We start from the raw sequence: 17,605 nt of genomic DNA on the forward strand, positions 1-17,605 counted from the left end.
ACGGAAAGATATCCTCGGGTGAGGATTAACAACAATAACAATGAAAATGCATGAGTTATCTCTATTTGAGGAAGTCTAAATTTGAAAAGAGGTTCTATGTTCTAGTGCTCTTGAGGTGATTAACACAACTTCCATACCTGAAAAGGGGCACTATTTCCTTAATGTCCTTTAGCTTCTTAACTTCCTCATCTCGAGCAGGTGCACACAGTGTTCCCATCATGCCAATAATGAATTCAACCAGCTTGGAAATGTCAAGGGCCCCATTCTCTGCCTCCTGCTTTATGAGATCCAGATCCAAGACTTCCGTAATCTGGTTTCTCAGTCTAGTGTGACCAGGCAGCAAGAAAGATAAGAGAGTCTGCAAAAGAGTACAGCCAAGTTTAATCAGTTTCCTAGTCAGACATCATTTTTTATTATATACTAGAGGCCCAATGCACAAAGATTCATGCAAGAATGGGCCTTCCTTCCCCCGGCTGCCGGCACCGCCTTTGCTCTGGCCGGAGCCGCCTTTTTGCTCTGGCCCGAGCCACCTTTTCGCCTTCCCACACTGCCCAGAGGCCCAGAGCAGCTGGGTTGGTGTGGAACACCTGCATCGTCGCCATGGTGACGATGCAAGCATCCCACCCCGCTCCTGGCCGCTCAGTGCTGTGTATGCAAATTAACCTGCCATCTTTGTTGGTTTAATTTGCATACTCACTCCTGATTAGCTGGTGGGTGTCGTGAAGGTACAGTCAATTAGCATGTTACTCTTTTATTAGTGTAGATAAAGGGATTTACACCTACCCAAATGAGGACTTACCAACTGTTACTATAATGTTGCACATATTTTAAACCCTCATTCAACAAATCTACAGAAAAAAAACATATTTACAAATCATTTAGACTAGCTATTTAAGTTTCCATTTAAGTTCTAGGTAGAGCTCAACTGGATACAATATGAATATAAGTGAGAAAAGTAAAACACATTAATTAACACAAGCCTGTGAACCAACCACAGATGCCAATTTCCACAGAAACATTTCTTCTTTGATACTACTGTTAAAGGTATCACAAAAACAGCCCTACCTTTCACTTAATGCCTTCTCTATTCCTCAGGCTGAATCACTTTTTGGTCACTATAAATTGAAAGTGTCCACACCTATTAAAATTTTTATAAATCACCTATATTTCATAAAATAAATTTTCTCTAAATAATTGTTTTTTAAAATATTAACCTTTTCTTTGTCTACAAAGGAATGCCTTCAAGTTATCATAGCTTGTTTGAAATTTTAAAAAGGGCATTAAGCCAAAAGTACTCAACCCACATTTCAGCAAGTAATTTAACTTCATCCTTAATTTCTTTAGTCTTCTGGCACAGTAACACAGAGAAGTTGAATATTCCTAACACACCAGAAAAGCACCACAATTTGCTCTTCACCTTACCTCTTTGATCTCCCCGAGAAGTTTAATGGCATGGTCATAGGTTGGGGGGTCTTCACTTAGCTGGACACTCAAGCAATCCCAAAAAGCTTTATGTACAATCTCCTTTACTTTCTTCTCCAAACTGGAGGCAAATGAGGGGGGAAAAGCAAAAACAAATAAAATATTTGAGCTCAAATCACATTTTAAAAATTAAAACAGCTTTTTTGAACTATGACTTACATATTATAAAATTCACCTGTTTTAAGCATACCATTCAAAGATTTTTTAGTAAATTCATCAAGTTGTGCAACCATCACCAAAGTCCAACAACAAAACATTTCTATCACTTCAGGAAGACCACTCGTGCCCAAGTTGTGCGCCAGGTTCCAAAGATGCCTGAAGGCATTCCCAGAGTACAAGCCATTGGGTTTGGCCACCCTGCTCCCTACCCTCGACCTAGTTGAATACGACATATCTCCAGAAACCTAGAAGGCACAAGCTGAGCAGGTGGCCATAAGATACCAGCTTATAAGAGAGTATCTGCTTCAATACAACGACTTCCGCCTCTTAGGGCCCATCAAAGATCCTGCTTTGACTCACTGGATCTACACAAGATCAGCAAATGTCCATCCCAATTTCAGACCCACTCCCAAGGCCTCACTCTTAGGAGCTGTGATTGGAATTGGGTCCCTCTTCTCTGGTATTACATTTTTAAAACTGATAGAGAGATAGGAAAGAAAAACTTATCCAGGAAGGAAAATTGGATCAAACATTTAACATCTCACATGAAGTCTAGTATGATGACTATACGTAATATTGTTTAAATAAGTCTTCTATTAATAATTATACAAAAAAAACATAAAGTATCTCTTGTGCCTATTAGGAGTCAGTGCCCAGTTCCACCCCAACCCAGGCAATCACTAATCTACTTTCTGTCTCTATAGATTTTCCTTCTCTGAATTTTTCATGTAAATGGAATTGTACAGTATGAGGACTATGGGTCTGGATTCTTTTACTTGGCAAAATGCTTTCAAGCATTGTCATCCATATAACCTGTATCAGTGCTTTGATCCTTTTTATGACTGAAAAATATTCCATTACATAGATATACCACATATTATTTATCTATTCATATGATGATGGGACATTTGGGTTATTTCTACTTTTTGGCTATTACCAAATCACTTTCAAAAACACAAATTCTACAGGTGTAGGGTGAGAATTTTTTTTAACTGGAATAAAGGAAAGATTGACAGACAAACTTAAACTAATCACATGTCTTCTTATTTTTAGTTAGTGATTTATTTCAATAAGTACTTCACGGGAAAGACTAACTTTCAACTAATTTGACAGATGGCATTAAACCAGTTAACAGCATTAACAATGCCATATGATAAAAAGAACATTGGAAAGGTTAGAGCTGTTAATTTTTAGTTTTTTTATACCATCAAGTTTCCTAAGGTATTTATGATTAAGTAGTTTAAAATAACAATCCGGCATATATATATATATATATATATATATACTTTGTTTCCTTAAAAATATCCTATTTCCATTTGATATATGAAACAACTGCTTACACGAGGTACCAAACTATAACATCTTATAACACTTAATTAAAACAGTAATTATAGCCCAGCCAGTGTGGGTCAGTAGAGCATCAGCCCACACACTGTTGGGTTGAAGGTTTGGTTCCCGGTCAAGGGCACGTATCTGGGTTGTAGGTTCGATCCCAGGCCCCGATCAGGGCACATGTGGGAGGCAACCAATCGATGTGTCTCCCTCATATTGATGTTTCTGTCTTTTTGTCTCTGTCTCTCTCTCTCTTCCCCCCTTCCTCCTTCCCTTCCACTCTCTCTAAAAAATCAATGGAAAAATATCCCTGGGTGAGGATTAATAAAATAAATAAATAAAACTTGTAATTATACTACGAGAGCAAAACAAGTAATTCTGCATTATTAATGTGAAAAAGTACTATCTTCGGAGAACACATAAGAAATGTTTGTAAAGTCATATTTAAAAGCCTATTGCGGGAGACACTAGAGTTTGCCAACCTAGCAGCCATTCCTCTTCCTTTCTTTTTTCCATGGCACTTTCACAATTATAATGGCCAATGATTTTTCTTTCTTATTACCATACATCTTAAAAGGTGCACCTTACAATCAATAGAGTATTAGATTCAATATGGTATTTTCCAGGTGCTAGGGATACAAAGAACAATGAATAGTTCTTGTCTCTAGAGCAGGGGTGGGGAACATCCAGCCTGCTGGGCCAGAGAAGGCCCACAAAATCACTTGGGCTGGCCCTGCCAAGGCATTAGGGTGAGTTAATTAAAGGTTTGACCAAATATAGCAGGCTCATTTTTAAGTTGATAATTTTGTATGGCCCTCGAACGATGTTATAAATATCTAAGTGGCCCTGGGCAGAAAAAAGGTTCCCCACCCCTGATGAAGAGTTTACAACCTGGTAAGAAATACAAGTAAACCAACAGCTATAGTGCAATGTGACAGTTAGGAGAAATGAATGAAACAAGCAATGAAAACACAGTAGGAGGCAGCTAAGTCCTATGGAGAAGGGAGAAGTGAACACGAAAGATTTTCGTTTACATTTTTGAAGGATCAATGGTCCTTCGATCCACTTTCAAACTCTAGTAATTCTTGGTAGAGGAGTATTTTTTAGAAACATACAAAAGGAGAGACGTATTTGAATATAGTGACATCAACTGAAGAAAACATTCCCAGAACGGGGAAATGACAGTATTCTACTAAACAAATAACTCAGTAACCACCTTACCTGTCTTCTGGTAACTCAACAGGTTTGATCTGGAAGTCTCCATTGACTACAATTTCATGGGCTAGAGCCATGTTAGTGACTCCTTTTGCTGTCTCTAGAAGCTCTTCTACCGTCACAAAGCGAGGAGGACTGGCTGTAACAAAAAACCCAGTGTAAGAGATTTGCTTCTCTGGATTAGAATTTCTATTAAAGTGAGGAGAAGGAAGTGGTTCTGGGACCAGTTAATAATTTTTGGTTATGCCTCTACTTATGAAAATATTCTGGCAATTTCAAACAACAAACCTATATATATATTTTTTAATCTAGAGTCCTAAAAGCAGAAATCGTTTACAATGCTCAAAACATGTTTTGCTTTACTAAGACTGGTCAATGAGAAACGATTACAATGAACTGAGACAGAAAAACTTTTACAGACTATCAATCCTAAATGACAAACAGGAGACGCCAGATTTAAGATTTCCTGTTTTGCTCCCATGAGCAGTTTACATTTTGCTGCACCAATAACACTGTCCATGAATGAATCTCCCCAAATTAAAACAGCAGCAAGTACTTTAGGTGTAAGGTGCTGTTTAAACATTGCTAAAACACTACCCTGTGCAGACACCAAGAGAGAACATGAGTTCTAAAGCTGACCAATGAAGAAATCAGAGGGTGTGTGATACAAGAACTTTGTAGAATACAGGCTCTCTGTATCAAAACCTTGAGTCCTCTGATTTCTCCCATCCCGCTTCCCTGATACCCAAGTCCTGTAGATTTCACTTCTGTATCAACAGCTGTAATAACTGGACTCCATCTCTCTCTCTCCTTTGATAAAACTTGAGATTTATCTTCCAGAAATCTCCCGTGTTCTGAGCCAAGGAACACTGGATAATTCTGATAAATACATGGATTATTTTGTATATCAATAAAGCTGTTTTTAAAATAAAGTCCAGCCGAAACCGGTTTGGCTCAGTGGATAGAGCGTCGGCCGGCGGACTGAGGGGTCCCAGGTTCGATTCCGGTCAAGGGCACGTACCTTAGTTGCGGGCACATCCCCAGGAGGAGGTGTGCAGGAGGCAACTGATCGATGTTTCTCTCTCATCGATGTTTCTAACTCTCTATCCCTCTCCCTTCCTCTCTGTAAAATATCAATAAAAATATATTTAAAAAAATAAAAATAAAAGTAAAAAATAAAATAAAATAAAGTCCATGATATCAGTTCTTTAGCCTGTAACAGAATGGGGGGGGGGAGGGTAATGCTTGTGAAAACAGATTGCTGGGCCCTCCTCGCAGGTTCTGATTGAGCTGATCTGGGGCAGGGCCAGAGAATCTGCATTTCTCACACATCTCCAGCTGATACTCACTCATGGTTGCAGAAATCATACTTTGAAAAGCAATGGCCTAGAAGACGACAATATTAATTTTATGTCATCTGACAGGATCTGGGCTTAAAATGAGGTAAATAATGTCACTGGTTTACACAGGGTTTAATAGTTACTAAGTTTTTAAGTGGTGAAAAGTAATTTTCCTTCCTCTTTTACTTTTTTCTTTTGCTCATCAGAAAAAGGGAACTAAATCCAAGAGCTGGTCATATGCTGTCTGGTAAAAATTTTTATTTGGTCACATAAGGGGAAGTTGGAAAAATGCAACCAAAATTCTAAGCATTTCCAGAGAAATATTAATAAAAATAATAAAAATTTGCTTCATTAATATTAAAAAATAGAATAAGTATCCAAAATCAAAGCCCAGACAGAAATTCTCAATATTATTAAGATGCCAATTTTTTTAAATATTTTTATTGATTTCAGAGAGGAAGGGAGAGGGAGAGAGAGATAGAAACATCAATGATGAGAGAGAATCACTGATCAGCTGCCTCTTGCATGCCCCTCACTGGGGATGGAGCCCACAACCCGGGCATATGCCCTTGACTGGAATCAAACCCGGGACCCTTCAGTTCACAGGCCGACCCTCTATCCACTGAGCCACACCAGCCAGGGCTAAGATGTCAATTTTTGCCAAATTGATCTATTAATAAAATGCAACCCCAGTCAAAGTCCTGGCAAGATTTTTTTTGTTAAAATTGCCAAACTGATTTTACAATTTATATAAAAATGCACCAGACCTATAAAAGCCAAAATCATTTTGAAAATGAAAAAAGAATAAAGTTGGAGGACTCACACTAACTGATTTCAATACCACGTAAAGCTACAATAATCAAGACAGGGTGTTCTTGGTATGAGGATAGATATATAGATCAACTAAAGAGAGCAGAAGATCCAGAAATAGGCTAATACAACACACACATACAGTAAGTATATGTGTGGTTAATAAGGCAAAATTAATTTTTTGATCATATGGTGCTGGAACAATTAGATAGCATAGTATGTGTAAAAAATGACTCTCTACCTGGCCGGTGTGGCTCAGTTAGTTAGAACGTTGTCCCATACACCAAAAGGTCGTGGGTTTGATCCCTGGTCTCAAGTACAGGAGGCAACCAATTGATGTTTCTCTCTCACATTGCTTCTTTCTGTCTCTCTCTTTCCCTTCTTCTAAAATCAATTTTAAAAAAACCACATATCTTTGGGTGAGGATTAAAAAGGCGGGGGGAGGGGGCAAAATTATAGTGACAGAAAGCAGATCAGAGGTTACCCAGAGATGGTGGAGGAAGGGGAAGATTTATGTGAAGGGGCACAGAAAATTTTGGGAGGTGATGGAAATGTTCTAGCAGCTCATGATTGTGGTGGTAGTGACACAACTGTAAATGTATTGGTCAAAAGTCATCAATCTGCACACTTAACATTGGTGAATTTTACTATGTAGTATAAGTTATGCCTCAATAAAGTTGATTAAAAATTTGAAGGCACTCAGTAAGGATTTACTATATATACAACAATTACTAAATTTCTTGAAGCCAGTATTTTCTGTTACCATTCATCAGAAAATGGAACGTCCACTGTAGTATATCAATATCATGCATCAGGAGTTCTTAATCTCTTAAAAAGAAATCCAGAGATTGTCATCAGGGCTTCCAACTTTTGTTTTAACCTTGGTTTTGCAAAAATCTCCAAATGTATGATCATCTTAAATTTATGAAATAACAGGAACACACCAAGTTCTCCTAGTAATAAAAAGGGTCCACCCGTGCTTGCTATAATAATACAATGTTAACTTTCATCTTGGCTGCTGACACGCCATCCAGACCGAGGAAGACCTGGACACTTCGGGGCCACATGAGCCACAGCCACAGCCGCATCTGCAGGCACTGGAAGCTCCCGGGAGGCCAAGGGAATGCTGGTGGCCTGCATCATCACAGGATCAACTGGGACAAATGTCACCCAGGTTACTTGGTGGCATTACCACTTAAAGAGGAACCAGAGCTTCTGCCCAGCTGTCAATCTTGATAAACTGTGGGCCTTGGTCAGTGAGCAGACACAGGTAAATGCTGCCAAAACAAGGCTGGAGCTGCTCCTGTCATTGATGTGGTGCGATGGGACTACAACACAGCTCTGGGGAAGAGAAAGCTCCCAAAGCAGCTGTCATGGTGAAGGCCAAGTTCTTCAGCAGAGGGCTGAGGAGAAGACTAAGGGTGTGTGTGTGTCGGGGGGGGATGGGAGGTCTGTGTCCAGGTAGCTTGAAGCCACATGGACAAAAGTTCATGAAATGCTCGTAAGTGCTTTCCCTTTCCCTCCCCACCCCCAGAAGGGTACTATGTTGGCTAATAAATTACCTGGAAACACAAAAATGTTTGTACTTCTTCCAACTATGAAGAATTACTGATCATCTACACTTTAAAGAGATAACATCAGCAATGACATTCTTAGACTATGACATCCCCTCTTAAAACTTTCATTTTTGGACTCACTTCAAAAAACATAAGTATTCTTAATAAAAGACATGAGTTGGGGCAACTGCTGGGAATTTCTGCAAAAACTGCCACCCTTTCATCTTAGGAGGCCTGTTCCCTGCCAGGGATCTGAAGTAACTTTACCACATATGTTCAGCAATCTGAATTCCCTCAACCTGTGAGAACTCAACCCCCAGGCAATGAACCTAGGGTGTGGTGAAGTCACTCCCTTTTAATCCCCCCCCCTTTTTTTTTAACCTGCACAGGCACAGTCCTGGCTGGAACCTGCTTCAGACTTTCAAACACTCTCTTAATTAAAGCTGTAATTTATACTCCAACCTCCTATTTTTCAGAGCACTTCGGAGAAACTGGAATGTCACTGAGGCTGCAGGAAGGCAGGGACATTCTGGACATTATTCTAAAACGTTAATTTCTCATGCAATTGAAAACCCACAAGTGACTAGGCTGCCAGTTAGAAGAGAAAGAAGAAACTGTTATTGTTCTTAAATGCTAATTAGTGGCAAAGTTATCATATTATTAGAACCTAGCTCAAGGAGGCCTAATAAAAATATCATCTGAAAATATTGCTTTTAAACAAAGTTAAATTTGCTTACAGTGAGGTCTTCGCACTCGGGTGCTAGGAGAGCCTGACTTTTTTTTCTGTAAAGCTATCTCAGAACCGTCCATGGCCTCTTCAAGGCCTTGTTCAGAATCATTTGATTTTGATTTTCCTGCTTCATTTAGATTGGACTTTTCAAGATTTTCAGACATTCTCAATTAAGTTTATTCACTTTCCTAAAAAGAAAAAAGATAATGAACCTGGGAAGAAAAAAAAGGAGCAAAATATTCTAGCTGTCAGTAACTAGCAGTGTGACTCCTGACAAATCATTTAATCTCTTTGGATTTCAGCTTTCTCATCTGTAAAAGAAATAGGCTTGCTAGGATCTTATCCAGTTAGAATACTCTACTCCAATGCTGAAACATACACTTTTGTTATTTATCAAATTTATGGACCTGTATCTCAGATGGAGAGTAACAAGTTTGAGTATTTTTGTCCCATTCCTGAGTTCCATGTAACATTAGAACACAGGGCTATAAATTGCCTGCTTCCATTCTAATTCAAAGAGTGATTCGATTCTTAAAACTCTTTACTTTCATTCCTGAGTGCTGGTAGGAAAACTTTGGAAATAATGTGTTAATGTTTAATCAGGCTTCCAAGTGAACACACTGGGCTGAGGAGTTGGTTTCCGGATCCCATTATGTGAATGAGATACCTTGGATGACAGATAAAAGGTAAATCTTATGAAGCATTTAGGAAAAATGTGTGGGGCAAATACTTTTATTAACTCCTTACCAGTCAGCAGAAAAGGATGATGATGAGTAAAGCAGGAAGTTGCAAATAACCATGATATATGTGGCTGGGTGCGGTTTTAATTTTTTTAGTTGCTGATTAGAATAGAAATAACATGTCAGTTTGGGCCAGTTAATAAAGGCCTGGAATAATAACCTCTTATTTACTGTAGAAGTTTTTGGCACGTTGGTTTCCACCCCCACCCCCTCCCCACCCCCGTTTTAGAGTTCTCTATTCCTAAGGTATTTCCAATTGAGGGAGGAGAACGATGTAACGTTCCATTCCTGCATTTACACTGCTGAAAATAATCAGTCTTTGTATTATTAGCATTTGAAGATCACAAAACATTTTCATAAACACTAATTAGACTTTATTACACACCTGGAAGATAATCCAGAGATCAGAAGAAATGTCAACTGCTTGTGGGAGGTTTGGTAGACGCTTTTCTGCACATCGGAGAAGACTCACTTGATATAATTACCTGAAATGTTAGATACCACCTTTAAATAGAATGAAGCTACCGGAATTTACATTTTCAGGCCTGTATTATTCATATGAAGACTCCTTCTTTCTTTCTTTCTTTTCTTTTCTTTTCTTGAATGGCAGGTTGCCACATGCAGCACCTCATTTGGATGTGTCTGGGGTCTTGGAAGCTTGACTACCCTATGCTCTACAAATGAACCTTGAGAGCTTGTTTGCAGGTTCTAGCAGGAGAGTGCAGCTACTGGTATACCCTTGACCCAAGAACAGTTAGTCCTCTCCTCTAGTGGGGAAGGCCATCTCCAACCAAGAGCACAGCTTGGGGAGAAAGGCAGATGGAGTGGTGAGGAAGGGGACACCTGCCTAACCAGCCAGATCAGCCAAATCAACCCTGTCCATCAGTGGGGTTGCAGCCAGATCACCCTCACGTCCTGAAGAGTCCACATGGCTTTAAAACAGTTCCCCTTTACCTTCCAACATCTCACTCCAGACACCCATCTCCTCTCTGTCCTAAATCCTATTTGGCTCTGGAAATGTTCCAAGATCCAATAGATAACATTACCAGCATATCCTAAGAGAAAGGACAAACAAAAACACTTCTAATTTTATCCCTTTCACATGCTGGGAATGAGCTCAAGAAGGATGAAGTCATTCATTCTATGCTCTGAGGAGGAAAGGCAGGATACTTAACTACATAAACTAACCCATCCTTTTAAGATTGGGCTCGAGTCCACGCTCCTCCCAGGACCTTCCCCCAACCTCACCAGTATTTGCACCTTTCTCTGAACTCCTGTAGGACTGGTTACTGGACATCTGGCATTCATTGTTGCCTTAAATCCAATTCAAAATATGCTTATTTAAATAGTAGTAGAAAGACGAAAAGCATTTCTAAGCATTTCCAGAATGGAAATGGTTTTAGAGGGAGAAACAGACAGTCTTACAAGGAAACACGTGAAACTTAAGCCTTAATGGCATTAGGAAATCACTAAGGAAATAGAGCAGCGGGAGAAACTAATTCTGCCTGGAAGAAGGTTGGTATTACCAGAAAAGGGGACATTTGAGCTGGTCTTTTTGAAAAGAGTAAGATTTCATACAATTAAAAAAAAAATGTCTGGAGGGGGAGAGGAAGAGCACAAGTGGAGGCACAAAAATAAGTAGAATAAGAGGCAGGTGATGAAGGTAAAAAGACGGGTTGGGGCCAGGTTGTAAAATTGCTAGTTTTCTTTAAAAACAAACCAAAAACAAAAAAACACTTTTCACCTAGATTTTTAACTTCTTAAGGGCCAAGACCAACCATGGTCCCCACATATGCTCCATATGAATATCCCCCAGACAGATACCCTCTGAGGATCTGTTGATAGCTGTGTCATCTCTGTGATGTCAGTGTCTGTGGGAGGGATGGGCGTTGGTCTCAGACATACATGGGTCCCCATTCTGGCTCTTTACTAGCAGTGGAACTCCAGTTTCCTCATCTGTAAAATGCAGCTTACCTTTGCCTCTTCGGTTCGGGGGGAGTTTAAACGACAGAACGTGCATAACAACAGATGGCTTCCCGTGAATGGTAATGACAGTTTACAGGGCTAGGGGATGCATTTAACTACTTACAGTGTGCTCCTTCACTCAACATTCCCCAATGCCTGCTAAGCCTAAAAAGGGAGCCGAGGGGAGGAGGATCCTCGCTCTTGCCGTGAAGACCGTCTATCTGAGTTTCACCCCGGGCCCAAGCTGGACACCAGAGACTCCCCAGCAGAAAGGGTCTTGCAGCAAAATACAGGGGCTCGGTCCACCGACGCCGGGAAACACTTCCTCCGGCACTCAGTGCCACTCACTCCCAGATGCCTTTGTCAACAACTGTTTGGGCCGGCGAGGGAGTGGCCCAGCTGGGGACCGGCGATGGAAGCGGGGCGCGCCTTGAGGACGGCCTCGAGGGGTGGGACGAAGGCCGCGCTAAACCCGCCCGCGGTCCCTGCCTCTCCCTCGCCTCCACCCGCCATCACCGGGACCCGGCCCGACGGGGGAAGGCGAAGAAGTGCCTGTCATTTCGAACTCGTGCTTCCAGCCTCCGCGCCCGCTTCCCTCACCTGCGGCGGAGTCGGCGTTTTCCTAGCTGCCTCCGGGGCGGGGAATCTGGCTGGGCCGGCGCCCCGGCGGAGGTGGGGAGAGATGCGCGGCGGGCGGGGCGGTTCAGCCTCTGCTCCTCAAAGGCCACATCCCTCGCCGCGTAGGGGGCCGTCCTCCCCGCCGGGTAGCGGCCAGCGCAGTCGCTCCTCTGCGTCGGGAAGGGGGAGGCAGCTCTTAACCTGGAGGCTTAAGCCCGATGTGGGAGGCGCCATTTCTGTACGGAAAGGTAGGGGGCGTGGCTAAGAGCAGGGCGGCGCCATGTTTGCGTACGGAGAGGCGGGGGCGTGGCCCAGAGCGGGGCGGCGCCACGTACGGAGAGACAGGTGCTGAGTCCGGGTGTCCGCCTCAGGGATGCGAGCGGCGGAGCGGACGGCGGGAGAGGGACCCGAGGTAGAGGTGGTGCGGCTTCAGGCAAGTGAAGGGAAAGGGCAGGTCGCCCCGCCGCAACGCCGTTCAAAGCTTCCCGGCCCAGGTTTTCAAATGTAAATATTACTTCAGATGTAGTTGCACGTAGTGTATTCCCCTCCCCTCATCTTGGCTGTTAAAAAAAGTCATGCCCACCCCCGGGGTAGCCAGGCCTCACGTTAATGGCACAGACAAGGTTTGGTTCTGGGGTCATCTCTTAGATTTTAAGTGGCTACTACTCTTTGTCGTTAGGAAGAGTGAGACTTTAGCCCCGAAAAGACGGAAGGCATGGGGCAGACAGGCGGTTCCCTCGAGGGTTCAGCCTGCTTCCGGGCCTTAGGCTCAGGGAACGTCCCAGGGAGCCCTCGGAGCAGGCGTCCGTCTAGAACGGAAAACGACCGCGTTCGGAGAAGGCCGTTTTGCAGCCTCCTCTTCCTCCGTCCCAGGTAGTGGGGGCCGTGACTGTCTGAGGCTGTTCCATGGAAGCCATTCTTTCCTCAGCCTGTAGCTGTAAAATAGCGCACACGAAGAGAAATCGTTTTTTTGTACCTCATGTTAAAAAGTAAAAAAAAAAAAAAAAAAAAAAGGAAAGGTGCGTGACTCCTCACTGGGTTCATTTGCAAAAAATGCTTTTAAGACTGAGCACTGCCCTAACCGGTTTGGCTCAGTGGATAGAGCATCAGCCTGCGGACCGAGGGGTCCCAGGTTCGATTCCGGTCAAGGGCATGTACCTTGGTTGCGGGCACATCCCCAGGAGGGTGTGCAGGAGGCAGCTGATCGATGTTTCTCTCTCTTGGATGTTTCTAACTCTCTATCCCTCTCCCTTTCTGTAAAAAATCAATAAAATATATTATAAAATAAAAGAACTAGAATTAAACAAGAGGGAGTGGCCTTGGTGCTTTCAAGCACTACTTCTTAACGGGTAGTTACCCCGAAAGTAGTGAAGGCTGACAGAGCACATACAACTCCCTCAAGCCATTCACTAACTAGCACATTGTTTTCCTCTAATACACCCACGTCCTCAGACCAGGGTTCACTTCAGGAGGAAAACCTTAAGATACTCAACTAACTGGAACTAAGATTCACAAAGAAAACATTCAGTTTTCATTTCTGAGTCCAGACTGCTGTACCATAGAGTCTCTAGATTGGGGCTTCTCAACCCTGACTACACCTCCGCATCTTCTGGGGGCAGTCTAAAGCTATCACCCGAAACTTGGGGAGCAAAGCAGGGGTGGGGGGGCAGGCAAGAATTGTTAAGCTTCCAGGTGATTGTAAGATGCAGCCAGACTAGAATCACCTCCCAAGCAAGACCTACCCCCTCCCTCCAGGCCCCCAGTGAGAGTGCTCTACCTTCCTTGGATTTTTTTTTTAAATAAATCTTTATTCAGATTATTACAATTGTTTCTCCTTTTTCCCCCCATAGCTCCCCTCCACCCGGTTCCCACCCCACCTTCTGCCCTTACCTCCCCCCCACTGTCCTCATCCATAGGTGTATGATTTTTGTCCAGTCTCTTCCTGAACCCCCCATATCCCTTTCCCCCCGAGAATTGTCAGTCCACTCCCTTTCTATGCCCCTGATTCTATTATATTCACCAGATTATTCTGTTCCTCAGGTTTTTAATTCACTTGATTTTTAGGTTCACTTGTTGATAGATATGTATTTGTTGTTCATAATTGTTATCTTTACTTTTTTCTTCTTCCTCTTCTTAAAGAATACCCTTCAGCATTTCATATAATACTGGTTTGGTGGTGATGAACTCCTTTAGCTTTTTCTTGTCTGTGAAGCTCTTTATCTGCCCTTCAATTCTGAATGATAGCTTTGCTGGGTAGAGTAATCTTGGTTGTAGGTTCTTGCTATTCATCACTTTGAATATTTCTTGCCACTCCCGTCTGGCCTGCATAGTTTCTGTTGAGAAATTAGCTGACAATCGTATGGCTGCTCCCTTGTAGGTAATTAACTGTTTTTCTCTTGCTGCTTTTTTTTTTTTTTTAAATATATTTTATTGATTTTTTACAGAGAGGAAGGGAGAGTGATAGAGAGCTAGAAACATCGATGAGAGAGAAACATCGATCAGCTGCCTCCTGCACACCTCCCACTGGGGATGTGCCCGCAACCAAGGTACATGCCCTTGACCAGAATCGAACCCGGGACCCTTCAGTCCGCAGGCTGACGCTCTATCCACCGAGCCAAACCGGTTTCGGCATCTTGCTGCTTTTAATATTCTCTCTTTGTCTTTTGCTCTTGGCATTTTATTTATTTTTTTAAATATATTTTATTGATTTTCTACATAGAGGAAGAGAGAGGGATAGAGAGCTAGAAACATCGATGAGAGAGAAACATCGACCAGCCGCCTCCTGCACACCCCCCACTGGGGACGCGCCCGCAACCAAGGCACATGCCCTTGACCAGAATCGAACCCGGGACCCCTCAGTCCACAGGCCGACGCTCTATCCACTGATCCAAACCGGTCTCAGCATGCTCTTGGAATTTTAATTATGATGTGTCTTGGTGTGGTCCTTTTTGGATTCCTTTTGTTTGGGGTTCTGTGCGCTTCCTGGACTTGTAAGTCTATTTCTTTCACCAGGTGGGGGAAGTTTTCGGTCATTATTTCTTCCAATAGGTTTTCAGTATCTTGCTCTCTCTCTTCTTCTGGCACCCTCATAATTCTGATGTTGGTACGCTTGAAGTTGTCCCAGAGGCTTCTTACACTATCTTCAACTTTTTGGATTTTTTTTTCTTTTTGCTTTTCCAGTTGAGTGTTTTTTGCTTCTTTGCATTTCAATTCTTTGACTTGATTCTTGTGTTCCTCTAGTCTGTTGTTGGGTCTCTGTATAATATTTTTTATTTCAGTCAGTGTATGTTTAATTTCTAGTTGGTCCTTTTTCATATCTTCGAGGGTCTCGTTATATTTATCGGCCTTTTCTAGGATATCCTTGAAAAGCCTTATAACCGAGGTTTTGAATTCTATATCCAGTCATTTGTTTTCCTCCATTTCTTTTGTTTGTGATCTGTTTCTTTGTCGCCGCATTTTCACTACTTCCCTGAGTTGGTAGGGTAGATTTGTGTGCTAGGTTTCCTATATAGCCCAGTGGGTCGGCCTCCCCAGTTAACCTGAGTTGGATACTCGTGGTGCACCCCTTTGTGGACTGTGTGTACAGCCTTGTTGTAATTAAGTCTTGATTGTTGTTGGTATCACTGGGAGGAATTGACCTCCAGGCCAGTTGGCTGTAAGGACCAGCTGTGTCTATGCTGGGAGAAGTTCGGTGCTGGAGACAGCCTTATAGGATTAGACTTGCCAAATTGCAATAGCCTCTGTGCTCAGCTTGGATGGGGTGGAGTCTCAGGGCGGAGCAGACAGTCTTGGCTTCCAGTCAGCCTTGCCCTTGCGTGCGCGCCTCCAGACCTCTGCCTTCCCCTGCTCCCAAGTCTCCGCCCGAGAGTCCAGATTCCCCCCACAAGAGCGTGGGTCCCCAGGGGCTCGCCTGGAACTGGGGTTCAGTGCAGTCAGAACTGGGGCTCAGTGCAGTCAGGAGCTTCTGACTCCCTTCCACTAGGGAAAGCCTGTGGCAACCTCCTCAGTCTTTTTTCTTTTTTTTTAAAAAATATATTTTATTGATATTTTACAGAGAGGAAGGGAGAGGGATAGAGAGCTAGAAACATCCAAGAGAGAGAAACATCGATCAGCTGCCTCCTGCACACCTCCCACTGGGGATGTGCCCGCAACCAAGGTACATGCCCTTGACCGGAATTGAACCCGGGACCCTTCAGTCTGCAGGCCGACGCTCTACCCACTGAGCCAAACTGGTTTCGGCTACCTCCTCAGTCTTTGTGCGCACTGGCGCGCACACCTCCAGACCCCTTCCCGCTGGGCTCCCCTGGGTCTCCACCAGGTCTCCGAGTCTCCGGGTGCCTTTCTCTCTACCTGACAGTCCAGACTCCCCCTGTATGAGCCTGGGTCCACGGGGTTTCACCCGGGACTGGGGTTCAGTGCAGTCAGAACTGGGGTTCAGTGCAGTCGGGGGCTTCCTTCCCCTCCCACCAGAGAAAGTCAGCCAGGCTCTCAGCCGCCCTTCCTCTCTGCGCGCACAAAGACCCTTTGCTGTACCTCCAATTCTCTGTGAGCTTTTCTCTTTCCTTCTAGTTGTAGAATTTCCACTCAGCCAGCTTTCATGTGGTTCTGGATGGTGTCCATTCTGTCTTTTAGTTGTAGTTTTGAAATTGTTGTGCGAGGCAGCAGTTTAGGTGCTTACCTATGCCGCCATCTTGGTTTCTCTCTTTCCTTGGATTAATATAAACAATTTTCACATGTGGCGAGGACAGTGTGACAATACCAAAACCTCTGATTTGACTTATTTCACCTTGTAACCTTTTGATATATTTTGAATTGTTTCCTTTTTATTTTAAAAACATACTGACTCAAGGTAAAGGGAGTTAGCTGCAAGGCTGGCTGCACATAGGGTTTGGGAGGAGAAAGCTGGCAGCTCAGAGATCACTCCTACTCTATCATCTCGAGTCACACAAGAGCTCTCTCATCCCATCCCGCTTCCTGCTGCAGGCTATCTCACTCCCCTCTCTATTATAGACTCGTTTCTCTCTTTTCTTTGTTGTTTCCTCATAGTTTAGATTTTTTTTTAATCCTCACCCGAGGATATTTTTGCATTGATCTTTTAGAGAGAGTGGAAGAGGGAAAGACAGAGAGAAACATCAATTGGTTGCCTCTTGCACGCACGTCCCCACCCCACCCCTCCCCACACACACCAGGCCCAGGCTGGGGAGGAGCCTGCAACCGAGGTATGTGCCCTTGACCGGAATCGAACCCAGCACCCCTTGGTCCGCAGACTGACACTCTCTCCTCTGAGCCAAACTGGCTAGGGCTAGATTTTTCTATACAGACTTTGAGTAGCCAAGCTGATTTTTGTGCAAAATCAGTCACATTGGCCTACAAGTAGGCTGTCCTAGGATCACTGCTTAGCCCCGTCTCAGCAAGGTTGGTGATGAGGCTCACAGACACCTACCAATCAGGTGTCTAAGTGGGGATGGGTCACCAAGAGGGCATCATGGATGAGCAACAAGGATTGACAGTTCTGGTGATATAGGAGGGTTGCCCAAGGCACTAAAGGTAGCACTGATAACACTTGGAGTAAACAAGTTTTTCTGAAAACTTGATCCTATTCTTGCTTTTGAAGTTTAAGGTAAACTGTGGTTTTACTAGATTTTCTATGGAATTATC

The 17,605-nt window shown here is 43.3% G+C and overlaps 1 protein-coding gene and 1 pseudogene across 3 annotated transcripts in view; one reads left to right on the forward strand and one right to left on the reverse strand.

The window, feature by feature from the left end:
- TCP11L1 (t-complex 11 like 1) overlaps nt 1-12,189 on the reverse strand; it is a 29,221-nt gene extending 17,032 nt beyond the window's left edge. For both annotated transcript variants that reach the window (XM_080687221.1, XM_080687222.1), the window contains exons 1-6: nt 11,930-12,189; nt 9,750-9,849; nt 8,632-8,812; nt 4,195-4,327; nt 1,423-1,543; nt 138-358 (exon numbers count right to left, since the gene is read on the reverse strand). In XM_080687221.1, the coding sequence (XP_080543347.1) occupies nt 138-358; nt 1,423-1,543; nt 4,195-4,327; nt 8,632-8,788 (632 nt within the window). In that variant the 5' untranslated portion in view covers nt 8,789-8,812; nt 9,750-9,849; nt 11,930-12,189. The remainder of the gene's footprint in view (nt 1-137; nt 359-1,422; nt 1,544-4,194; nt 4,328-8,631; nt 8,813-9,749; nt 9,850-11,929) is intronic.
- LOC308257769 (NADH dehydrogenase [ubiquinone] 1 beta subcomplex subunit 4-like) lies at nt 1,554-2,197 on the forward strand (annotated as a pseudogene). The gene is made up of 2 exons: nt 1,554-1,567; nt 1,668-2,197. The product of its transcript is annotated as an NADH dehydrogenase [ubiquinone] 1 beta subcomplex subunit 4-like (transcript).
- Nucleotides 12,190-17,605: the final 5,416 nt, after the last annotated feature.

This window comes from Plecotus auritus (genome assembly GCF_963455305.1).
Source record: "Plecotus auritus genome assembly, chromosome: 9".
Lineage (NCBI taxonomy): Eukaryota > Metazoa > Chordata > Mammalia > Chiroptera > Vespertilionidae > Plecotus > Plecotus auritus.